At 37.2% G+C, this 26,815-nt stretch overlaps 1 protein-coding gene across 1 annotated transcript in view; it reads right to left on the bottom strand.

Moving 5' to 3' along the window:
• Positions 1 to 26,815, bottom strand: part of GRIK5 (glutamate ionotropic receptor kainate type subunit 5) — a 387,182-nt gene that overhangs the window by 103,396 nt on the left and 256,971 nt on the right. The window contains exon 13 of the mRNA XM_053691035.1: positions 9,954 to 10,063. Coding sequence (XP_053547010.1) covers positions 9,954 to 10,063 — 110 coding nt within the window. The remainder of the gene's footprint in view (positions 1 to 9,953; positions 10,064 to 26,815) is intronic.

The raw sequence follows: 26,815 nt of genomic DNA, 5'->3' as shown, positions 1-26,815 counted from the left end.
AATGGGATCAATTAAAAATCTCCATATATTCCAGTATTAACAATCCACACATACAAAAAAGAGCTAAAAAAAAAATTTTTGGAAAAAAAATAAATATAAAAATTCAAAAAATAAAAAATTCAAACACCCCAAGGCATCCCAAGGGGGGTTGCACTTGTCTGGCTTACTGCTTGTATTACGAGTTGAAAGGAAATGAGATCGCTTGAGCGCTATCGCTAATTATGCTAGAATGATTACTGCGACTTCAGAGCTCTGGTTAAAGGGACAGTTTACTCAAAATTTTTCTCCCCTTTAATTTGTTCCCAATGATCCACTTTACCTTCTGGAGTGTATTAAATTGTTTACAAGTAGCTCCTTTACCCTTATATTGGCATTTGAAATTGTTAATTTAGCATGTGGTATCCCCACCTATTCTGAAAGTTTCTGGCCGCGCGTACCAGCTATAGATAAGCTTTGTAAACACAGCCAGCAGAAGAAATTACACTCCCAGTGTTATAAAGCAGAGATAAGGTAATAAAATGTTGATTTTCCATTGTTGTCTCAAAGCATTGGTGATTGTTTTAAGGACAGATATAAGATAAAGAAGCAGGTATATGTGCACAATGTGATACAGTAATGAGATCTGATGATACCTACAAGCTCAACCTATTTTATTAGGCTGTGGCTTCAAAACACAAAATCAGAGCTTTAATATACAGAAATAAACCTTAAAAGGCTAATTTTCATAATTTTTTTACTCTGCAGTTGGTAAAAAAGCAATTGTAAACACATTAAGGGAAAAACTATTTTACAGTATACTGTCCCTTTAACTGTTTTGCGAAACTAAAAGTTGCATAAAACACATAAAAAATGCATTACAAAGTATTCAATTGTTATCATCAAACTCTCACACATATATGCACATATGCTGTTCCAGCATTAGTTTAAAACATCCTACAATCATGTAGTGCCTAACTGGCATTTCAGTGTAACATTATACCACATCTACAGCACATTTCTCATTCCTTAGAATATCCTCCACAGTGACGTGCGGTGAGGTCAGAGACTGGTGAGGCACTAGATATGATACGACGGAGAAACACATATACAGCGGGCCGCAAGTACCCCCAACAGGGCAGGTTTTATTTATAGTTGAACCAGTGCACGGGTGAAATAATCAGCTGATGGGTGAGAGCAAGTTAGTAGCCATGATGTTACTGATCAGCTGATTACTTCAGCTGTGCACTGAATCAGCTATAATGAAAACCTGGCCTGTTGGGGGTACTTAAAGACCATGGTTGAGAAACACTGCACTAAAGCACCAGCTCATCTAAAATGTGTTGATTACCTGGAGAATACATCACACATACTCACTGACACACACACTCTGCTCAATACCCACTCACACAATTATGTGGCACAGTGCCAGTTACTAAGCAATTAGAATGATACACAATCTCTACTCACTACAGTGTTGTAAAAATAGAAATAATTTACCATACAAATTTTACGCAAAGAACAAGTTATCAATACTGCCAACACAGCTGCTGCAATATGGTGCTCAAGAAACGCACGTGCACATCCCACTTAGGTATGCTCTTCAACAAAGGATACCAAAAGAATGAAGTATCCTTTGGTATAATATACCAAAGTTTAATAATAAAATTAAAATAGAAAGTTTGGGGGTTTCTTGTGTGCAATTTCTATATGAATGATGGAAGTTTAATTATGACGTTCATGTTCCTTTCAAAAACTAATTTGATTTGCTGACATGGGGCCAGTAACAGTTAAGACAAAGCTAATTTTCAAAATATAAATAACTGGAAAAGTCTATTAAAATAGCATGCTCTACCTCAATCATGAAAGTTTAATTTTGAATGTCCTGTCCCTTTAACTATGTGTTTTTTAAATGACTCAGATGAGAATTCATCATCTCCTTTAATTAATATAAACTTGTATAAAAGCAGGACATATTAAAAACACAATGCAAAAGCTTTCAATTGATTTGTGAATTACAAGTTAACAGCAGTCTTTAAATAAATGGAGACAGATAAAAATTAAAAGAGACACTGCATCCTCTAACTGAACAGACATAAAAAATTGTACCTAATTAAAGCAAATAACCATCAAAAAAGGGAGGCTTAAAAACAATGGTGAGTGCACACTACCAATATCTATCTGAGCAAAGGATTAAGTTGACTCAAACTGCAGTAACAAATAACACAGTTGCTGCTGCAGGTTACTGTCATACAGAACACACATAAAATCACATAAACAAATAAATGCCTATCTCATTATTCTCTCTAGCTACCAAAGGGTTAATTAATATTTTTTTCCTATGGAAGCTCTTTACACATCGTAAAACTAAACAAAAAGTAGCATTACTGGATTAACTGTACAGTGTACAGCGTACACATATCCCTCAGGGCTCAGACAAACTGTTGTCAGCAGGAGGGAAATTTATCAAGGGTCTCATAAATCTTGTCCTGTGATGTAAAAAATATCTCACACAGTATGAACCTTGATATCCATATAATGGTGGCTGAGTTACTCATATCATTTTATTAAGCAATCTGTGAATCTGCTAATGCTAACAGCTTTTATTAGAGACCATATGTAAGAAAATCTCACATGATGTGAGATATTCTAACATTTTAATTATGGTCTCTAATAATAGCTGTTAGCATTAGCAGATTCACAGATTGCTTAATAAAATGATATGAGTAACTCAGCCACCATTATATGGATATCAAGGGTTTATGCTGTGATGTGGTATATTCTCACATCACAGCATGAACATTTGATATCCATATAATGGTGGCTGAGTTACTCATATCATTTTATTAAGCAATCTGTGAATCTGCTAATGCTAACAGCTTTTATTAGAGACCATATGTAAGAAAATCTCACATGATGTGAGATATTCTAACATTTTAATTATGGTCTCTAATAATAGCTGTTAGCATTAGCAGATTCACAGATTGCTTAATAAAATTATATGAGTAACTCAGCCACCATTATATGGATATCAAGGGTTTATGCTGTGATGTGGTATATTCTCACATCACAGCATGAACCTTTGATATCCATATAATGGTGGCTGCTATGTTTTACTTATATCATTTTTTATTAAACAATTAAATCTTCTTGCTAATGCTAACACTTACACTAACAGATACAGGCTCACCTCTAACTACTAAGAGAGTGCTTAAAAGGGAGGCAGATAGCATACTTTGCTCAAATTGTTGGTATTACTTTATTATTGTAATGGGCAGTTGGTCACTGGCCTGGGTGTGGGCAGCTGAGATCCGGACTAGACCACTAAACACCACATATATTTATAATGTGAAAACTCGCAATGCAAGACACTGTGTCCAACGTCAAGTTCAACTTCTTTACTGCTAAGTCGTTGGCAGTTTTTGTTGTTGTTATATTTGCTTGCACAGCACCTTTAGTATTCACATTTAGAGTAGAAAATAATTTGTACCACTTATTATGTACCTATTTTACTTTAATTCCACAAAATTAAATTTTAATATATATATATATATATATATATATATATATAATCTGTTTTATTGGACTTAAAAAAATACCTTCAAGAAAGTTGTTATTGCTATTTTATATTAGTAATATTAAAACTTTTGCATTTTGCCTCCATAAAATTATAAATAATTTTAAATCAATATTAATTTAAACACTAAGAATGCTTCATTCATAAACTTAATAAACTTAATTCATAAGTGAGTGTATTTGTGTGAGAGAGAATGTGTAGGAGTGTGTGTTAGTGTGTAAGAGAGAGTGTTTGTGAGAGCATTAGTGTCTGTGTGTGTCTTTTTGTGTGTGTAAGAGAGAAAGAGTGTGTGTGTGAGAGTATGTGTGTGAGTGTGTGATAGTGTGTGAGTCTGTGTGTGAGAGTGAGTGTATTTGTGTGTGAGAGAGAATGTGTGGGAGTGTGTGTTAGTGTGTAAGAGAGAGTGTTTGTGAGAGCTTCGGCACACAGCAACACAATCATAATGCTTTATTGCTGTGATATTATAGGTTAGGCCATAGCTCTGAATCACAATTGTGAATGCCTAATTTACTGCTAATTTATCTCCTCGGGCTGTCGCTAACTATATTTTCTGTGCTACTGTGCTGTGGTTGACATATTTGTATTTAATATGGCACAGTGACAGAATTAAAAAAAAGTTCATTTGTTATAAATTTTCCATCTTGACTTGAAGTGATGGAAACGATTCCTAGACCCAGAGTCACAAAATAGAGCATAGCCATGCATGCTATACTAGCAGTGGTGTCACTAGGGTTGGTGTCACCCGGTGCGGTAACTCATGGTGTCACCCCCCCAGTAATGTTTTTGGTGACTCTCAACACATTTTTGGATAGAAAAGGTGTTTAAACCATCACCATACCAGATACCGTCACAATTTGACACAACTTTCTATTTTATTTATATTAATACATTTGCTTAACTCTCTTGGTGTCCTTTGTTTAAAGAGCAGCAATGCACCGACTGGAAGCTAGCTGAACACATAGGTGAGCCAATGACAAGAGGCATATATCTGCAACCACCAATCAACAGCTAGTTTCTAGTAGTGAACTGCTGCTCCTAAGCCTATCTAGGTAAGATTTTCAACAAAGAATATGAAACAATTAAGCAAAGTAGATAAAGTAAATGAGAATGTTGTTTAAAATTGAATGGTCAATCTGAATAATAATAGTTCTTAACTATCCCTTTAACACTAGTTATATTTATATTATTATGTATGTATGTTTGTCATAATACACATTACATTAGGACCCTGGGTAACTCTACTAAACTGATAAATAGATAGAAAGATATAAATATATTTATTATTATTTAATATATATAGTATATTATGGGGCAGAATACCTGTGTGCATTATGAGAAAACATTTGCATACTTTCTACATAATATGTATGTACAATTTTTTTTCACACATATTCTATATCATATGAACAATATCACACACATTCTAGGTCATATGTATTATTAATCACACATTCCATGTCACACATATTACACACTCATTCTTTGTCTCACACACACACACAGTTATACACAACCACACACATATAAACATTGCACTTTTTTGTTAGCATATTCACAGATTTATGAGAACTAAGCTTGGGCATTTACAATAATGTTTTAATTGAGTATATCTAGCAGCAAACAAAAAAATCACAAAACAGCCCTATGAAACACTAGATAGAAATCATGGCATCAAATACTTGTGTGTATTATGAGATTAATACATTTCAATATTTTATTAAGTTCAGTTTCCAGCTTTGGGGAAAAAAACTTGATTGTGTATATTCAGAAATGTTGACAAAATTTCTAAGTACACAGTCAAGTTTTTTCCCCAAAGCTGTAAAATGAACCTAATAAAATATCTTAAATACACAAGTTTTAAAAATGAATCTGTTAGATAGTCTCTCAATTAAGCTGCAGCTTACTAAGGCCTCGCTTCCATTGAGTCGTTAAAAATGGAGCCGTAAGCTACCGAAGCGGCCGACAGCTAAAAGTAATTTACGGCTCCATTTTAGTACCAGGTTTCCATTGAAATATTTTGCGGATAGCGTGCAGTCGCTCTTTTCGTGTAGTTGTAAGTTAACGTTGTGTTAACGCTTCCATCTGATGTCGGATTTCATGAAAATCAATTAGTTGCTAAGGTAACCCGACCTTACACTATAGAATTTACGTTTAATGTCCGTGCTCCTTACCGGTGATCACCTCTCAAGAAAAATAAAAAAACACTTATCCATATTTTTAATAATCAAATACTGTTTTCTAATATAATTATATTTAACACTTCATAAATATAAGTAATATTTATTGCTGCCATAGGCATAGGTCTAGTTTGCATTCTGTAGATATGTTCTTGCATATATTATTATATTTAAATATATACTGATATTTCTATTAGAATATAAGTTCAACTATTTCTATACATGAGACAACAATAAATATTACTTATAACAATTTATTTCTACATTAAAACACTTGCATTATTTGCAAGTTTTATAATTTCAATAGAAAATAGGTCTCAAAAAGCACAATTTTCCTCTTTTACACCTAGTTGAGCTGGGGGTAATATTTCTCAATGTATCAACAGCCTCCGACAATGTATTAACGGTTAGCGCTTTCATTGGAAACCTGGTATAATTTATCGATTAACGGCTTCTATTACTTTCTATGGGACGCGAAGATCTTTTCGGCAGCCGAAGTCCGGCTGCCGATATTGAGGTATAACGCGCCATTGGAAACAGTCGATAAACGATATTGCTTCCGACAGCATATTTATCGGTTTGCGAGTGCACGCAAACTGAATTACGACTCAATGGAAGCGAGGCCTAAGTTATTTTCAGCTTTAATATTTCCTATCTTATACACAAAAAGCTGTACTCTACTGATCAAAGGGGTCTGGGGATTTGTTCAGAAAGACATGCTAACTTCTAAGATAAGACCTTACTAAAAGAGAATATGAGAGGCAGTGGAGAGAAGCCAGAGTGCAACTCTAGAAAAACGGAGCTGATGAGGAGAGGTAGAGAAAGCTGTTCCTGCACACTAATAATCTAATTATCTAACTGTTCTTACCTCTGCTCCTCACTGACAATACTGGCATGTCTCCCTCAGTCAGGCTCAGCACACAGAGCAGCCATGCTTTGTGCCCCTCTTCTCCTCCAAGTGCAGAGTCAGAGGAGGAGGGGCAGGGCTACTCTGCGATCCAGCACAGGAGTGTGCTGAAATGTGCAGACTGAGTAGGTGTAAATAGCCAGTCTTACACTGACTGCAGTACCAATGCAAACACAACTGTCTTCTGCTTAAAGATAAATAGCAATGCAGCTGGCTAGTAACAATCCCGTGCCTGACTGACTCATACCTAAAACTGACAAAGTGCTCCGCTCCTGAGTCCTGACTCACTGAGACCCACAGTCACAAAATCGAGCATCAGCATAACCATGCATGCCATAGTCCGGCGTCACCTACCTAAAACTGACAAAGTGCTCCACTCCTGACTCCTGTCTGACAGTCTGACTCCTTCACTCCTCTGCTCTGAGTGACACCTGATCACCAGTCATGCTCCTAACAATTTCCCGCCCGCAACTCAGCCCAGAGACTGAGACAATACTCATGTCTGATTGGCTGAGGGACGGGCAGGCAGGGCTGAGGGCTCCCGAGGCTGGCCTCCGGTGGGAGCGTATGGGCCGCAAGAGACTGCTGCATTAGCTCTCATTCCCCACTCGGTGGCAGTCTCTGGCGGCCCATACAGTATTACATTCATATTGCGCAATGGAAGGATAGCTGGCCTCTACTTTCTTGCGCAATATGAATGTAATTACTTAAATATTACGTTTTTTTAAAAAAAAAAAACAATAATAAATGTCAATAAAATACTGAATTTGGTGGAGGGGTGGGGGGGTAAGGGGGTCACCTTTTGAGATGGAAAAAAAATTGTTGAAAAAAAAAAACATTTATTTTATTTTTATTTTTATTTTATAAAAAAGGATGTAATACACCACATTGGCCAGGGGAAGCACTGCCTCACCTGCCTCCTATGTGTGCACGTCACTGATCCTCCATATGATAAAACAACAACGCCTCAGTGGCAAAATACTTGTGATTTCCTTAGGTACATAAAGGGGGAATATTCCAGTTGTGATAATGTTACATTGAAATGCCGGTTAGGCGAGACATAATTGCAAGTTGTTTAAGCTAAGGCTGGTATGTACATATATGTATGTGAGCTTGATGATAACAAGGGAATATTTTATTAAGTGAACTCAAGTAATATTGGCACAAGTTGACTTTGAGAAATAGCCACCATACTGTACTGGACACTATCAAAGATGCAGAGTTCCTTTTAATGGTTACATATATATTTGCTATCACCTGAGTGTAAACAGGGTAAATATCTTTTTTTATGGATATGCAGTCGTAGTAACATTTTATTGGATACACTTAAAGAGACAGAACACTCTACGCGGATATCATGATATCAGACCCTTACTGCTTTTGTGCTTAAGTATATATTGAATCAGAGTGTCTCTACATGGGATATATTTAAAGGGACAGAGACATATACATTTTGACCTAGATCTCTCTTTGGTTGAATATATACACTGCATAATTGACAAATGGATTACAGTGATTATTTTTGTTTTGGTTCAATAGCACTCCACCTGTAATCTAGGTCTATATGTGTATATTGCCATTCTCTCACTAATACCTCTCTGGGCCAATTTGAAGGATGTGGTGACTTTAAAGGGACAGTAAACACCCTTTTCATTTAATTTAGCACTGAAAATTGAGCAAGTTCTAATTCTCAGAACAAAAAATGCACACTGTTGAGTTCTCAAGGCTATAAACCTGCTACATATCTGTCCTTAATTGGATTTATTAAATAACAACTGCAAAACAATTTACTATATACAAACTTTATGACAGCAGCTAGCCTTAGCGCCTCCAAATACGACAAATGGTGGGTGGAATTTGGCTACTGAGAAATCATTTTTTAATTTATATTTATATTTTAAAAGGTAAGGGGTTGATTCTGTGTATGTAGATTTGCAGAGGAACAATGAGTTTAAGGTATTTTTTTCAACTCTGTATGATTATTTGATGACATTTTTTTGCGTGAAGAAGAATTATGGTATCTCTGCAGACACAAATTCACAGTTCTGAGAACTTTAAAACCAAGCATCTGTGATATATTCTAGATTTTAAAATGCCCAAACTTATCTTACAGAAACCACTGGGAGAGCATGACATTATGAGATTCATGGAATTAATTTACCAAAAACTGTACACATTACATCTATAAATATACAGCCTCATGCTACATAATTAAAAAGTAATCATTATTTCATTATGACAAACCTTTAGAATATAAAGTATCTTAAACAGAAAGATTTTATAAAACCTTTTCAAGGACATCATCTTTAATTCAAATCAGGGTGTAAATGATTTGTATAATGCAACATATGGCTTTTTAAGTCAGTACTTTATGATGTCATAAGATATGCAGATAAGTGTGAAATATTATTTGAAGTTAGCAGGTCTATAATTACATGACATTTATTAATCCAGTTGTTAATATACTGCTTGTAGTTTATTCTTAAAGCACATAATAATTACAACAAGTGTGATAGATTCTAGAGTTTGTAATAAAGATCAGATCTTCATAAGATAACATTTATTGATGCAAGCTAACAAGTGCGCATAGTTGTCTCCTTTTTGTGGTAGTTCATTAATTAAATAAGCCTAGTCCTTCAGAGAAATAGAATGGTTTTATATAAGGGACATATTGGTAGTTATAAGTTGTTTAAAATTTGTTTCAGACTTTGTTTTAATTGAAATAAAAAAATCTCTGTATCACTACCCAAATCCAAGGGTGATAACTTGGATGGTCATTTTCTGTTTAAAGGGACATTAAACAATAAACACATTTTTATGCACCTCCCTTTGAGTATGTTTGCTGCCATTTTGGAACCTAGGTTTCACTACAGGTATCTAAAGTAGAGTTGGTGCTAGGGTTGCCACCTCATCCATGTTTTCCTGCAGCATGTGTAACTCATATGTGTCCAGGAAAACATGGCCGAGGTGGCAACCCTATTTGCTGCACATGTGCAATCATGTCAGCAACGGAATGCAATGAAAGCCAGATTTCAATATGGTAACCACCCATGACTAGAGGGGGTGGGGGTAACCTAAATACTTATAAAATCTATAGTGTCTAATGTCCCTTTAATGTTGCAGCTTACCAAACCTTGCATAAAAAATACAGTGTGGTACATAGATCTCAGCATATACAAGTACATCGTGTATCTGGCAGAACAAGGCTTAAGGTGTGAAGGGTTCAGAATGCTGTAGTGAATAGGGATCAATGCATTGTGATACATGGGATGCATTCTATCAGGGGCACACAGTTGGGGAAACAGGGGGTCATTACCTGGCTGCCAGGAACAGCACACAGCTGACTGCCAGATAAGCCAACAACATGAAGAGCCAAACAGCAGGAGAGAAGGGATCCAAGAAGGAGAAGTAACCCGGCTTCCGGCCCTGTGGGAGACAGGGTAATATATACAGGAGGGAACATATATTTACAGGAGAGAGGACATACTGTGAGGGGTGTATCAATACTGAATATAGGAGAGGGTGTGAGGCTTGTACAAATGCAGGGTATAGATAGTGTAAGGGGCAATAAACGCAGGAGAGAAAACAGTGGCTTCAATGAATTAACAGCTCAGAAAACTACACTGTGAGACTTATTACTTTACTTCCTATGTTATCCTGATTTACAAAGACTTGATAGTGCCACCTCACACTTCATAATCATAAGATAATACTGTAGATGGATTTTGTTTTCACCAGAGAGTTCTCTGAATGTTTAATAAATGATGGTCATTATAGGAAACTTATAAATACAGAACGCAGTATGTAGTATAAAAAACACATGCAAGTGAGATATCTTTACACAAACAGCACACAGTTTGATGTGGGCTGTTGGGAACTAAATGAAAGTGTGAGCTGTGAATAAATACAGCAGTGAGAGCATAGTGTGAGCTGTGTATAAATAAAGCAGTGAGAGCATAGTGTGAGTTGTGTATAAATACAGCAGTGAGAGCATAGTGTGAGCTGTGTATAAATACAGCAGTTAGAGCATTGTGTGAGTTGTGTATAAATACAGCAGTGAGAGCATAGTGTGAGCTGTGTATAAATAAAGCAGTGAGAGCATAGTGTGAGTTGTGTATAAATACAGCAGTGAGAGCATAGTGTGAGCTGTGTATAAATACAGCAGTGAGAGCATAGTGTGAGTTGTGTATAAATACAGCAGTGAGAGCATAGTGTGAGTTGTGTATAAATACAGCAGTGAGTGCATAGTGTGAGTTGTGTATAAATACAGCAGTGAGAGCATAGTGTGAGCTGTGTATAAATACAGCAGTGAGAGCATAGTGTGTGTGTGTATAAATACAGCAGTGAGAGCATAGAGTGAGCTGTGTATAAATACAGCAGTGAGAACATAGTGTGTATGTGTGTATAAATACAGCAGTGAGAGCATAGTGTGAGTTGTGTATAAATACAGCAGAGAGAGCATAGTCTGAGTTGTGTATACATACAGCAGTGAGAGCATAGTGTGTATGTATAAATACAGCAGTGAGAGCATAGTGTGTGTGTGTAAAAATACAGCAGTGAGAGCATAGTGTGTGTGTGTGTGTATAAATACAGTAGTGAGAGCATAGTGTGAGCTGTGTATAAATACAGTAGTGAGAGAAAAGTGTGAGCTGTGTATAAATACAGCAGTGAGAGCAAAGTGTGAGCTGTGTATAAATACAGCAGTGAGAGTATAGTGTGAGCTATGTATAAATACAGCAGTAAGAGCATAGTGTGAGTTGTGTATAAATACAGCTGTGAGAGTATAGTGTGAGCTGTGTATAAATACAGCAGTGATAGCATAGTCTAAGCTGTGTATAAATACAGCAGTGAGAGCATAGTGTGAGCTGTGTATAAATACAGCAGTGAGAGCATAGTGTGAGCTGTGTATAAATACAGCAGTGATAGCATAGTGTGAGCTGTGTATAAATACAGCAGTGAGAGCATAGTGTTAGCTGTGTATAAATACAGCAGTGAGAGCATAGTGTGAGTTGTATATAAATACAGCAGTGAGAGCCTAGTGTGTGTGTATAAATACAGCAGTGAGAGCATAGTGGGAGTTGTGTATAAATACAGCAGTGAGAGCATAGTGTGAGCTGTGTATAAATACAGCAGTTAGAGCATTGTGTGAGTTGTGTATAAATACAGCAGTGAGAGCATAGTGTGAGCTGTGTATAAATACAGCAGTGAGAGCATAGTGTGTGTATATAAATACAGCAGTGAGAGCATAGTGTGAGCTGTGTATAAATACAGCAGTGAGAGCATAGTGTGAGCTGTGTATAAATACAGCAGTGAGAGCATAGTGTGAGCTGTGAATAAATACAGCAGTGAGAGCATAGTGTGTGTGTATAAATACAGCAGTGAGAGCATAGTGTGAACTGTGAATAAATACAGCAGTGAGAGCATAGTGTGTGTGCATAAATACAGCAGTGAGAGCATAGTGTGTGTGTATAAATACAATAGTGAGAGCAAAGTGTGTGTGTATAAATACAGCAGTGAGATCATAGTGTGAGTTGTGTATAAATACCGCAGTGAGAGCGTAGTGTGTGTGTATAAATACAGCCGTGAAAGCATAGTGTGAGTTGTGTATAAATACAGCAGTGAGAGCATAGTGTGAGTTGTGTATAAATACAGCAGTGAGAGCATAGTGTGAGCTGTGTATAAATACAGCAGTGAGAGCATAGTGTGTGTGTATAAATACAGCAGTGAGAGCATAGTGTGTGTGTATAAATACAGCAGTGAGAGCATAGTGTGTGTGTATAAATACAGCAGTGAGAGCATAGTGTGAGTTGTGTATAAATACAGCAGTGAGAGTGTAGTGTGTATGTATAAATACAGCAGTGAGAGCATAGTGTGAGTTGTGTATAAATACAGCAGTGAGAGCATAGTGTGAGTTTGTATAAATACAGCAGTGAGAGCATAGTGTGTGTGTATAAATACAGCAGTGAGAGCATAGTGTGAGTTGTGTATAAATACAGCAGTGAGAGCATAGTGTGAGCTGTGTATAAATACAGCAGTGAGAGCATAGTGTAAGCTTTGTATAAATACAGTAGTGAGAGCATAGTGTGTATGTATAAATACAGCAGTGAGAGCATAGTGTGTATGTATAAATACAGCAGTAAGAGCATAGTGTGAGCTGAGTATAAATACAACAGTGAGAGCATAGTGTGAGCTGTGTATAAATACAGCAGTGAGTGCATAGTGTGAGCTGTGTATAAATACAGCAGTGATAGCATAGTGTGAGCTGTGTATAAATACAGCAGTAAGAGCATAGTGTGTGTGTATAAATACAGCAGTGAGAGCATAGTGTGTGTGTATAAATACAGCAGTGATAGCATAGTGTGAGCTGTGTATAAATACAGCAGTGAGAGCATAGTGTGTGTGTATAAATACAGCAGTGAGAGCATAGTGTGAGTTGTATATAAATACAGCAGTGAGAGCATAGTGTGTGTGTATAAATACAGCAGTGAGAGCATAGTGTGTGTGTATAAATACAGCAGTGAGAGCATAGTGTGAGTTGTGTATAAATACAGCAGTGAGAGCATAGTGTGAGTTGTGTATAAATACAGCAGTGAGAGCATAGTGTGACCTGTGTATAAATACAGCAGTGAGAGCATAGTGCGAGTTGTGTATAAATACAGCAGTGAGAGCATAGTGCGAGTTGTGTATAAATACAGCAGTGAGAGCATAGTGTGAGTGTTTATAAATACAGCAGTAAGAGCATAGTGTGAGCTGTGTATAAATACAGCAGTGAGAGCATAGTGTGAGTTGTGTATAAATACAGCAGTAAGAGCATAGTGTGAGCTGTGTATAAATACAGCAGTGAGAGCATAGTGAGAGCTGTGTATAAATACAGCAGTGAGAGCATAGTGTGAGTTGTATATAAATAGAGCAGTGAGAGCATAGTGTGTGTATGTATAAATACAGCAGTGAGAGCATAGTGTGAGCTATGTAAAACTACAGCAGTGAGAGCATAGTGTGAGCTGTGTAAAACTACAGTAGTGTGAGCTGTGTAAAACTACAGAAGTGAGAGCATAATGTGAGCTGTGTAAAACTACAACAGTGAGAGCATAGTGTGAGCTGTGTATAAATACAGCAGTGAGAGCATAGTGTGAGCTGTGTATAAATACAGCAGTGAGAGCATAGTGTGAGTTTGTATAAATACAGCAGTGAGAGCATAGTGTGTGTGTATAAATACAGCAGTGAGAGCATAGTGTGAGTTGTGTATAAATACAGCAGTGAGAGCATAGTGTGAGTTGTGTATAAATACAGCAGTGAGAGCATAGTGTGAGCTGTGTATAAATACAGCAGTGAGAGCATAGTGTAAGCTTTGTATAAATACAGTAGTGAGAGCATAGTGTGTATGTATAAATACAGCAGTGAGAGCATAGTGTGTATGTATAAATACAGCAGTAAGAGCATAGTGTGAGCTGAGTATAAATACAACAGTGAGAGCATAGTGTGAGCTGTGTATAAATACAGCAGTGAGTGCATAGTGTGAGCTGTGTATAAATACAGCAGTGATAGCATAGTGTGAGCTGTGTATAAATACAGCAGTAAGAGCATAATGTGTGTGTATAAATACAGCAGTGAGAGCATAGTGTGTGTGTATAAATACAGCAGTGATAGCATAGTGTGAGCTGTGTATAAATACAGCAGTGAGAGCATAGTGTGTGTGTATAAATACAGCAGTGAGAGCATAGTGTGAGTTGTATATAAATACAGCAGTGAGAGCATAGTGTGTGTGTATAAATACAGCAGTGAGAGCATAGTGTGTGTGTATAAATACAGCAGTGAGAGCATAGTGTGAGTTGTGTATAAATACAGCAGTGAGAGCATAGTGTGAGTTGTGTATAAATACAGCAGTGAGAGCATAGTGTGACCTGTGTATAAATACAGCAGTGAGAGCATAGTGCGAGTTGTGTATAAATACAGCAGTGAGAGCATAGTGTGAGTGTTTATAAATACAGCAGTAAGAGCATAGTGTGAGCTGTGTATAAATACAGCAGTGAGAGCATAGTGTGAGTTGTGTATAAATACAGCAGTAAGAGCATAGTGTGAGCTGTGTATAAATACAGCAGTGAGAGCATAGTGAGAGCTGTGTATAAATACAGCAGTGAGAGCATAGTGTGAGTTGTATATAAATAGAGCAGTGAGAGCATAGTGTGTGTATGTATAAATACAGCAGTGAGAGCATAGTGTGATCTATGTAAAACTACAGCAGTGAGAGCATAGTGTGAGCTGTGTAAAACTACAGTAGTGTGAGCTGTGTAAAACTACAGAAGTGAGAGCATAATGTGAGCTGTGTAAAACTACAACAGTGAGAGCATAGTGTGAGCTGTGTATAAATACAGCAGTGAGAGCATAGTGTGAGCTGTGTATAAATACAGCAGTAAGAGCATAGTGTGAGCTGTGTATAAATACAGCAGTGAGAGCATAGTGAGAGTTGTGTATAAATACAGCAGTGAGAGCATAGTGTGAGCAGTGTATAAATACAGCAGTGAGAGCATAGTGTGAGTTGTGTATAAATACAGCAGTGAGAGCATAGTGTGAGCTGTGTATAAATACAGCAGTGAGAGCATAGTGTGAGTTGTGTATAAATACAGCAGTGAGAGCATAGTGAGAGCGGTGTATAAATACAGCAGTGAAAGCATAGTGTGAGCTGTGTATAAATACAGCAGTGAGAGCATAGTGTGCGTATGTATAAATACAGCAGTGAGACCATAGTATGAGTTGTGTATAAATACAGCAGTGAGAGCATAGTGTGTATGTATAAATACAGCAGTGGGAGCATAGTGTGAGTTGTGTATAAATACAGCAGTGAGAGCATAGTGTGAGTGTGTATAAATACAGCAGTAAGAGCATAGTGTGAGCTGTGTATAAATACAGCAGTGAGAGCATAGTGTGAGTTGTGTATAAATACAACAGTAAGAGCATAGTGTGAGCTGTGTATAAATACAGCAGTGAGAGCATAGTGAGAGCTGTGTATAAATATAGCAGTGAGAGCATAGTGTGAGTTGTGTATAAATAGAGCAGTGAGAGCATAGTGTGTGTATGTATAAATACAGCAGTGAGAGCATAGTGTGAGCTGTGTAAAACTACAGCAGTGAGAGCATAGTGTGAGCTGTGTAAAACTACAGCAGTGAGAGCATAGTGTGAGCTGTGTAAATTTACAGCAGTGAGAGCATAGTGTGAGCTGTGTAAAACTACAGCAGTGAGAGCATAGTGTGAGCTGTGTATAAATACAGCAGTGAGAGCATAGTGTGAGCTGTGTATAAATACAGCAGTAAGAGCATAGTGTGATCTGTGTATAAATACAGCAGTGAGAGCATAGTGTGAGTTGTGTATAAATACAGCAGTGAGAGCATGGTGTGATCTGTGTATAAATACAGCAGTGAGAGCACAGTGTGAGCTGTGTATGAATACAGCAGTGAGAGCATAGTGTTAGCTGTGTATAAATACAGCAGTGAGAGCATAGTGTGAGTTGTGTATAAATACAGCAGTGAGTGCATAGTGCGAGTTGTGTATAAATACAGCAGTGAGAGCATAGTGTGAGTGTGTATAAATACAGCAGTAAGAGAATAGTGTGAGCTGTGTATAAATACAGCAGTGAGAGCATAGTGTGAGTTGTGTATAAATACAGCAGTAAGAGCATAGTGTGAGCTGTGTATAAATACAGCAGTGAGAGCATAGTGAGAGCTGTGTATAAATACAGCAGTAAGAGCATAGTGAGAGCTGTGTATAAATACAGCAGTGAGAGCATAGTGTGAGCTGTGTATAAATACAGCAGTGAGAGCATAGTGTGAGTTGTGTATAAATACAGCAGTAAGAGCATAGTGTGAGCTGTGTATAAATACAGCAGTGAGAGCATAGTGAGAGGTGTGTATAAATACAGCAGTGAGAGCATAGTGTGAGTTGTGTATAAATAGAGCAGTGAGAGCATAGTGTGTGTATGTATAAATACAGCAGTGAGAGCATAGTGTGAGCTGTGTAAAACTACAGCAGTGAGAGCATAGTGTGAGCTGTGTAAAACTACAGCAGTGAGAGCATAGTGTGAGCTGTGTAAAACTACAGCAGTGAGAGCATAGTGTGAGCTGTGTAAAACTACAGCAGTGAGAGCATAGTGTGAGCTGTGTATAAATACAGCAGTGAGAGCATAGTGTGAGCTGTGTATAAATACAGCAGTAAGAGCATAGTGTGATCTGTGTATAAATACAGCAGTGAGAGCATAGTGTGAGTTGTGTATAAATACAGCAGTGAGAGCATGGTGTGATCTGTGTATAAATACAGCAGTGAGAGCACAGTGTGAGCTGTGTATGAATACAGCAGTGAGAGCATAGTGTTAGCTGTGTATAAATACAGCAGTGAGAGCATAGTGCGAGTTGTGTATAAATACAGCAGTGAGTGCATAGTGCGAGTTGTGTATAAATACAGCAGTGAGAGCATAGTGTGAGTGTGTATAAATACAGCAGTAAGAGAATAGTGTGAGCTGTGTATAAATACAGCAGTGAGAGCATAGTGTGAGTTGTGTATAAATACAGCAGTAAGAGCATAGTGTGAGCTGTGTATAAATACAGCAGTGAGAGCATAGTGAGAGCTGTGTATAAATACAGCAGTAAGAGCATAGTGAGAGCTGTGTATAAATACAGCAGTGAGAGCATAGTGTGAGCTGTGTATAAATACAGCAGTGAGAGCATAGTGTGAGTTGTGTATAAATACAGCAGTAAGAGCATAGTGTGAGCTGTGTATAAATACAGCAGTGAGAGCATAGTGAGAGGTGTGTATAAATACAGCAGTGAGAGCATAGTGTGAGTTGTGTATAAATAGAGCAGTGAGAGCATAGTGTGTGTATGTATAAATACAGCAGTGAGAGCATAGTGTGAGCTGTGTAAAACTACAGCAGTGAGAGCATAGTGTGAGCTGTGTAAAACTACAGCAGTGAGAGCATAGTGTGAGCTGTGTAAAACTACAGCAGTGAGAGCATAGTGTGAGCTGTGTAAAACTACAGCAGTGAGAGCATAGTGTGAGCTGTGTATAAATACAGCAGTGAGAGCATAGTGTGAGCTGTGTATAAATACAGCAGTAAGAGCATAGTGTGAGTTGTGTATAAATACAGCAGTGAGAGCATAGTGTGAGTTGTGTATAAATACAGCAGTGAGAGCATAGTGTGAGCTGTGTATAAATACAGCAGTGAGAGCATAGTGTGAGTTGTGTATAAATACAGCAGTGAGAGCATAGTGTGAGCTGTGTATAAATACAGAAGTGAGAGCATAGTCTGTGTTGTGTATAAATACAGCAGTGAGATCACAGTGTGAGCTGTGTATAAATACAGCAGTGAGAGCATAGTGAGAGCTGTGTATAAATACAGCAGTGAGAGCATAGTGTGAGTTGTGTATAAATACAGCAGTGAGAGCATAGTGAGAGCGGTGTATAAATACAGCAGTGAAAGCATAGTGTGAGCTGTGTATAAATACAGCAGTGAGAGCATAGTGTGCGTATGTATAAATACAGCAGTGAGAGCATAGTATGAGTTGTGAATAAATACAGCAGTGAGAGCATAGTGTGAGCTGTGTATAAATACAGCAGTGAGAGCATAGTGTGAGTTGTGTATAAATACAGCAGTGAGAGCATAGTGTGACCTGTGTATAAATACAGCAGTGAGAGCATAGTGCAAGTTGTTTATAAATACAGCAGTGAGAGCATAGTGCGAGTTGTGTATAAATACAGCAGTGAGAGCATAGTGTGAGCTGTGTATAAATACAGCAGTGAGAGCATAGTGTGAGTTGTGTATAAATACAGCAGTAAGAGCATAGTGTGAGCTGTGTATAAATACAGCAGTGAGAGCATAGTGAGAGCTGTGTATAAATACAGCAGTGAGAGCATAGTGTGAGTTGTGTATAAATACAGCAGTGAGAGCATAGTGTGAGCTGTGTATAAATACAGCAGTGAGAGCATAGTGTGAGCTGTGTATGAATACAGCAGTGAGAGCATAGTGTTAGCTGTGTATAAATACAGCAGTGAGAGCTTAGTGTGAGTTGTGTATAAATACAGCAGTGAGAGCATAGTGTGAGCTGTGTACAAATACAGCAGTTAGAGCATAGTCTGTGTTGTGTATAAATACAGCAGTGAGAGCATAGTGTGAGTTGTGAATAAATACAGCAGTGAGAGCATAGTGTGAGCTTTGTATAAATACAGCAGTGAGAGCATAGTGTGAGCGGTGTATAAATACAGCAGTGAGAGCATAGTGTGAGCTGTGTATAAATACAGTAGTGAGGGAATAGTGCGAGCTGTGTATAAATACAGCAGTGAGAGCGTAGTGTGAGCTGTGTATAAATACAGTAGTGAGGGAATAGTGCGAGCTGTGTATAAATACAGCAGTGAGAGCATAGTGTGAGCTGTGTATAAATACAGTAGTGAGGGAATAGTGCGAGCTGTGTATAAATACAGCAGTGAGAGCATAGTGTGAGCGGTGTATAAATACAGCAGTGAGAGCATAGTGTGAGCTGTGTATAAATACAGTAGTGAGGGAATAGTGCGAGCTGTGTATAAATACAGCAGTGAGAGCGTAGTGTGAGCTGTGTATAAATACAGTAGTGAGGGAATAGTGCGAGCTGTGTATAAATACAGCAGTGAGAGCATAGTGTGAGCTGTGTATAAATACAGCAGTAAGAGCATAGTGTGAGCTGTGTATAAATACAGTAGTGAGGGAATAGTGCGAGCTGTGTATAAATACAGCAGTGAGAGCATAGTGTGAGCTGTGTATAAATACAGTAGTGAGGGGATAGAGTGAGCTGTGTATAAATACATAGAACAGCCAATAGGATGTAAGCAGCTCTCATCCTATTGGTTGATTTGACATTTTCAGCCAATAGGAATGCAAGGTACCCCCAATATAAAACGGGTACCTCGCATTTAATCTTTAGTGTGCGGCGGACGACCTCCATGTCAGATGACAGCGCTGCCGCAGATCCACCTCCACTCAGCGCCACCGGGATAAAGATTGAAGATGTTCCCACGCTGGATGAAGATGGAGCCGCCTGGAAGAAGACCTTCACCACCAGACTTCAGGAATGTTGAGTACCTATGTTAGTGTGAGTTTTTTTTTTTTAGGTTGTTGTGTTTTTTTTAGGGTGTTTTTTTATTTTTAAGATTATGTCTTTTTTATTTTTGGGGGGTGGGTGGGTGGGGACTTACTATTTTTTTTAAGTAAAAGAGCTGTTAAACTTTGGGCAATGCCCTAAAAAGGGCCTTTTAAGGGCTATTGGTAGTTTATTGTTAGATTAGGGGGTGTTTTTATTTGGGGTGGCTTTTCTTAAGGGGTATTAGATTAGGAATAACTTTTATTTTGGATAAAGTAGTTTATTTTTTCTGTAATCTTAGATTTTTTATTTTTTGTAATCTTAGATTTTTATTTTTATTGAATCTTATTTTTTTTTTATTTTGTGTAAGGGTAGGTTTTTTTATTTTCAGTAATGTAAGGGTTTCTTAAGTATTTTTTTGTAAATGTTTATTATTTTTGAATGTACAGTAGTTAGCATTTTTTATTTTATGTTAGTGTATTGTAATTGGGTTTAACTTAGGGGGTGTTAGGTTAGGGGGCTTAGCTATTAGTTTAATACTTTGCGTTGTGGGGGTTTGTGGTTTAGGGGTTAATAGGTTAATTAGGTAGTTTGCGTTGTGGGGGTTGGCGGTTTAGGGGTTAATAGGTTAATTAGGTAGTTTGCGTTGTTGGGAGTTGGCAGTTTAGAGGTTAGTAGGTTTATATAGTAGTTTGCGTTGTGGTGGGTTGGCGCTGAAACTTACGCCGCATATGTAATCTCGCCCAAAAAGTGAAATCATAATGTGAAAGAGAAATACGTTCACAAGTAGGACATAGTATAAGTGCATATTACGGTATAAGGAAGCAGAATGTGACTAGTACATAAATGCATGAGGGGGGGCATAGTGTGAGGAGTATATGTTATAGGTAGAGGCAGAATACAGTGGGGGTATAAATACAGATGAAGCATAGTTAGGGTTGCCACCTTCACTTCAGACCAAAACCGAACACTCTTGCACAAAAACATTTTTTTTGCTGAGTACACACTACATATAATAGCAAATAAACACAAACTCTCACATAGTTATTCACACTCTTACACTCAGGGACAGGGGGCAACCCTATAAGCATTGTGTGAGGATGTATATACACAGCAGTTGGAGCATAATGTGAAGGGTATATAATTACAGACATTAGTTTGATAAGTGTATAAAGAGAGTTACACACTAAATATGCATAAAACAAAGTAAAGATGACTGAATACATCAAAGAGCGCAGTCTAACATTTTAAGGATTGTTAAAAGCATGGGGTAAGGGCAGTGGTGGGATTCAGCGGTTCTTGGGGGCTGCCATCTTCCTTAACACAGTGCAGCAACAGCAGCTAAGCTGAAGATGCTGTTACCCCAAGTCCAGGGCCACAGCCTCCCTACATCAGTTAGACTTGCAGGGTTATTCAAATGTTTTTCCTCAAGACCCAGTGCAATGATATCACATATTATCTCGACCCTATTTTTATGCTTAGTCTGAAAATTTCTGTAGTAATATACAACAACATAGCTGCAATTTTTGGCAAAGTGACTAAAATGTGTGCATACTTTATTCCCGATTGAAGTCAAACTTGAAAGTGTTGTAAAAGATAATACACACCACACTTACTCTTATACAACACACAAACACCCCACACACACTCTCAGTACACTTTCATACAACACACAGACACACACTCATATAACACAAATACATCACACACACATACAACACACACCATTTTCATACAGCACACACTCTCATACAACACACACATATACCACTCTCATACATTACAAAACACACACCATACAAGACACACCACACATACACAACACACTCTCATACAACACACATACCTCACTCTCATATATCTCACTGTGACCCAGAAAACATGATGTTGCAACTAGGGAAGGGCGAATGTTTCTAAAAATTAAAATTTAAAACGAATTTTGATACATTCGTTCATTCAAATCGAATTTCCAATGTTTATATAACATTATATTTTCGAATTTTCGTTTTCGAATTTTTCAATAAAATTCGAAAATATTTGTTCGAATAATAGAATGTTTAGCTATGTATTCATTCAATTTCGAAATGTAATATTCGAATGTGACATTCGAATTTGAATGTCACATTCGAATTTGAAATAGTATTTCTAGTCTAATACTGTGTTTTAAATGTGATATTCGGTTTGAATGTGATATTCGATTCGAATATGACATTCGAATTCGAAATAGTATTTCTAGTCTAATACTGTGTTTTATAAATGTGATATTCGAATTGGAATGTGGCATTCGAAAACTGTAAACAACATTCGAAAATCAAATTTTTAAGACTATTCATTCTTATCAACATTCTATTATGTAAATCGAATTTCTACAATAACATTCATTCTAACATTCAAATTCGGATATAAACTCATTCGCCCATCCCTAGTTGCAACCCAGTAATGGGTCGTGACCCGTGGTTTGAAGAACCCTGAGTTAGAGCACAAGTTGGTTCCCACACAGAACCAGAACTGCAAAGAGCTGGGGGCTGCTAGGTGGTTTGATAGAGGGAAATTTGCAAAGTTTCAGTGCAAGAAAGAATTTTTTTTTTATGGAAAGCACTGGTGAGATGAATATTTAAGATTGTGAGTAGTGTGAAATTGCTATAGGTATTAACTGCACATGAGTATAGTACATTGATTAGTACACACATTTCTACTACAAAATAGTGTGGCAGAATAATCTATGTGGCATAAAAGATTAAAGAAATAGATATCTTCTATAAATGGCAATATCGCAATTTAATAAATAATTTTTTTATCCGTTTACTTTTTTAACCAATACCATGAGAAATAATTTTTTGGGGCTGTTTTGATTTATTTTTTAACATTGGCAATTATGCTGGCATTTGCTGGCATTACCAATATTTAGTAATTTTATTGTTGCACATCTTTTTCTCAGTATTATCAATATTTAGTAATTTTATTGTTGCACATCTTTTTCTCAGTATTATCAATATTTAGTAATTTTATTGTTGAACATCTTTTTCTCAGTATTATCTTGGTGGTGGTTATATGTAAATAAGTTTATGTCTAAGTTTTAAATTTATAGATTTGAATACATATTTTCAAAAGAGATTATCTCTACACTGAAACATAAGTTTTTGTGGACCTTGTAGTATCATTTACAAAATATGTTAAATAATTTTAATGAGAAGCAATAAATGCACATCTTTTTTTTTGCTTTGTTAAAGCGATAGTAAATCCTATCGTTTTTGAAACTCTAGGATTTACCAGTGCAAAAAATAAAAGGGACTTTCAGTCATGAAGTATAAAATGCTTCATGATGAAAGTTCCTTTATTTGTCTGCAGCGTTCACCATGATGAGTGCCCCAGGCAGTCCGTAGCAGAACGCTATTTTGCAGTGAGGTGATCTTAGCCAATAGCGTGCTAGCTATCCGGCATAATGCCAGCTGGCCTGTACGGCTATTGGCTAAGAAGTGGAAACATCACATCACTGAAAAAAAAACATTCTGCTGCAGGCGGCCTGAGGTGCTCAGTGCGGCTAATGCTTTAGACAAATAAAGGAACTTTCAGCATGAAGTATATTATACTTCATGACTGAAAGTCCCCTTTATTTGTTCCACTGGTAAATCCTAATGTTTCACTAACGCTAGGATTTACTATCACTTTAAAAAAAAAAAAAACATTAAGGTAGATTACAAGTAATGGGCTCAACAGGGTGCAAAACGAACACAACAAAAGTTGCGTTATTTCACCCTCCATAGCACTGCAATTACAAGTTTTGAAACAGCTGGCTTGTGCGTATGATATGGTTGCGTTGAGCTCCATACCGCACAAAATACAAGCTCTGTTTTGACATGCTTGTGCATGCTTTCCCCATAGACATCAATGGGGAGAGCGTGTTAAAAAAAGAAAACACCTGCGATTGCGTAATGAAAAGCTCCGTAACGCAGCCCCATTGATGTCTATTGGGAAAAAAAAGTTAAGTTTAAACCTAACACCCTAACATAAACCCAACGTCTAAACACCCCTAATCTGCTGCCCCCAACATCGCCGACACCTACATAAAGTTATTAACCCCTAATCTGCCGCTCCCGATATCGCTGCAACCTAAATCAATCTATTAACCCCTAATCTGCCACTCCCGATATCGCTGCCACTATACTAAAGTTATTAACCCCTATTCCCCTGCACCCCAACATCGCCCACACAATAATAAATCTATTAACCCCTATTCCACCACTCCCCGACATCGCCGCCACTAAATACAGTTATTAACCCCTAAACCTCTGGCGTTCCACATCACTACCACTAAATAAACCTATTTATCCCTAAACCGCCAGCCCCCACAACGCAACAACCTTAATTAAACTATATTAACCCCTAAACCTAGCCGTAACCCTAACCGTAACCCTAACACCCCCTAACTTTATCATAATTAAAATAAAGCTAAATTAAAGTTACAATTATTAACTAAATAATACCTATTTAAAACTAAATACATACTTACCTGTGAAATAAAACCTATGCTACCTACAAACTAGCTTAGGTTTTATTTTTATTTCACAGAAAAGTTTGTATTTATTTTAACTAGGTAGACTACTACCTAGTTAAAATAAATACAAACTTACCTGTGAAATAAAACCTAAGTAAGGTGCCTTACACTAAAACCTACCATTACAAAAAATAAAAAACACTAAAATTACAAAAAATAAAAAAACCTACCATTACAAAAAATAACAAACGAAATTATCCAAAACAATAAAAAATATTCCTATTCTAATACCCTTTAAAAAATCAAAACAAAAAAATAAATAAAAACCCTAATCTATAATAAACTACCAAGGGCCCTTAAAAGGGTCATTTGTAGGACACTGTCCTAAAGTTAACAGCTCTTTTGTTAAAAAAGAAATTCAAACACTCCCTAACAGTATACAAACCCCCACTCCCCAAACTCACAAAATAAAAATAAAGTTCTTAAACGTAATCTTCCCATTGCCCTGAAAAGGGCATTTGAATGGGCATTGCCCTTAAAAGGGCATTTAGCTCTTTTGCTGCCCATTAAAAAAAAAAATGGCTATTCTAAAAAGAAAAACCCACGCCAAAATGATAAAAACATTACACAAAATAACAAACAAATTATCCAAAATAATAACAATTATTCCTATTTAAAAAAAAAACACCCCAAAATAAAAGAAACCTAATCTATAAATAACTACCAATAGCCCTTAAAAGGGCCTTTTGTAGGGCATTGCCCTAAAGAAATCAGCTTTTTTTCTAAACAAAAATACAAAGACCCACTAACATTACAAACCCCCACCTCCCCAAACCCACAAAATAAAAAAACTATCTAAAAAAACCTAATCTACCAATTGCCCTGAAAAGGGCATTTGTATGGGCATCGCCCCTTAAAAGGGCATTTAGCTCTGTTTCTTGCCCTTAAAAGGGCATTTAGCTCTTTTAAGAAATGCCCAACCCCTAATCTAAAATAAAACCCACCCAAAAAAAACTTAAAAAAACCTAACACTAACCCCTCTTTATGTACTCATAGTTGCTGAAGTCCCGCTTAAAGGATCTTCATCCCGGCAAATCCATCTTCATCCAGACGGCATCTTCTATCTTCATCCCAGCTGCGTCTTCTATCTTCATCCCGGCGGCGCGGAGCGAGTCCATCCTGAAGACATCCGGCGCGGAGCATCCTCTTCATACGGTCGCTGCTGTATACTGAATCTTCAATGCAAGGGAGCCTTTTCAAAATGGCGTCCCTTGCATTCCTATTGGCTGATTTGATTTTGGAAATTCAAATCAGCCAATAGTATGAGAGCTACTGAAATCCTATTGGCTGTTCAAAACAGCCATTAGGATGAGAGCTTCTGAAATTCTATTGGCTGTTCAAATCAGCCAATAGAATTTCAGTAGCTCTCATCGAATACGATCGGGTTGATTGACACCCCCTGCTAGCGGCCGATTGGCCACGAATCTGCAGGGGGCAATATTGCACCAGTAGTTCACAAGAACTGCTGGTGCAATGATATATGCCGAGAGCATATGCTGTCAGCATTTATTGATGTGCAGCAGACATGATCCGTTATATTGGATCATGTCTGCTTGCACCATCTTAAATAAGCCGCTATGTGTTAGGATTTTTTAAACTTTTTGGGTGGGTTTTTTTTTTTAGTTTAGACTTTTCTTAAAAGAGCTAAATGCCCTTTTCAGGGCAATGCAAAAGAGCTAAATGCCCTTTTAAGGGCAATGCCCATACAAATGCCCTTTTCAGGGCTATTGGTAGTTTATTGTAGGCTAGGTTTTTTTATTTTGGGTGGGCTTGTTTATTTTTATAGGGCTATTAGATTAGGTGTAATTCTTTTTTATTTTTGATCATTTTGTTTGTTATTTTTCGTAATTTAGTGTTTGTTATTTTTTGTAATTTAGTATTTTTTATTTTTTGTAATTAGATACTTTGTAATTTTTTTAGTAGTGTTAGGATTTTTTAATGTGTATTTTAGTTTTCTTTAATTGGTAGCTACTTAATTTTAGCTTAAGAGTTATATTAGTTTAATTGTTAGTTTAAACTTAGTTTTTTTTAATTTGACAGGTAAGTTTTAATTTAATTTAAGATAGGGAAATTGTAATTTTAATATAAAGTTAGGGGGGCGTTATGTTTAGGGGTTACTAGTTTAAATTAGTTTATTGCGATGTGGGGGGTTTCGGTTTAGGGGTTAATAGGTTTATTATAGTGGCGGCGGTGTCGGGGAGTGGCGGACTAGGGGTTAATAGCTTTAGTATAGTGGTGACGATGTCAGGGAGCGGCGGAATAGGGGTTAATAACTTTAATATAGTATTTGCAATGTGGGGGGCCTCGGTTTAGGGGTTAATAGGTAGTTTATGGGTGTTTAGTGTACTTTGTAACAGTTTAGTTATGAGTTTTATGTAACAGTTTTGTTGCGTAAAACTCATAACTACTGCTCTCAGATGGCGGTACGGATCTTGTCGCTATAGGGTGTAAAGCAAGCTTTTTAGCCTCACCGCAAAACTCGTAATGGCTGCGCTATGGAGGGTCCCATGAAAAAAAGTAATTTTT

This window comes from Bombina bombina, chromosome 8, assembly GCF_027579735.1.
Source record: "Bombina bombina isolate aBomBom1 chromosome 8, aBomBom1.pri, whole genome shotgun sequence".
Lineage (NCBI taxonomy): Eukaryota > Metazoa > Chordata > Amphibia > Anura > Bombinatoridae > Bombina > Bombina bombina.
The sequence above is the reverse complement of the archived record's forward strand: the minus strand, read 5'-3'. Positions and strand labels throughout refer to the sequence as shown.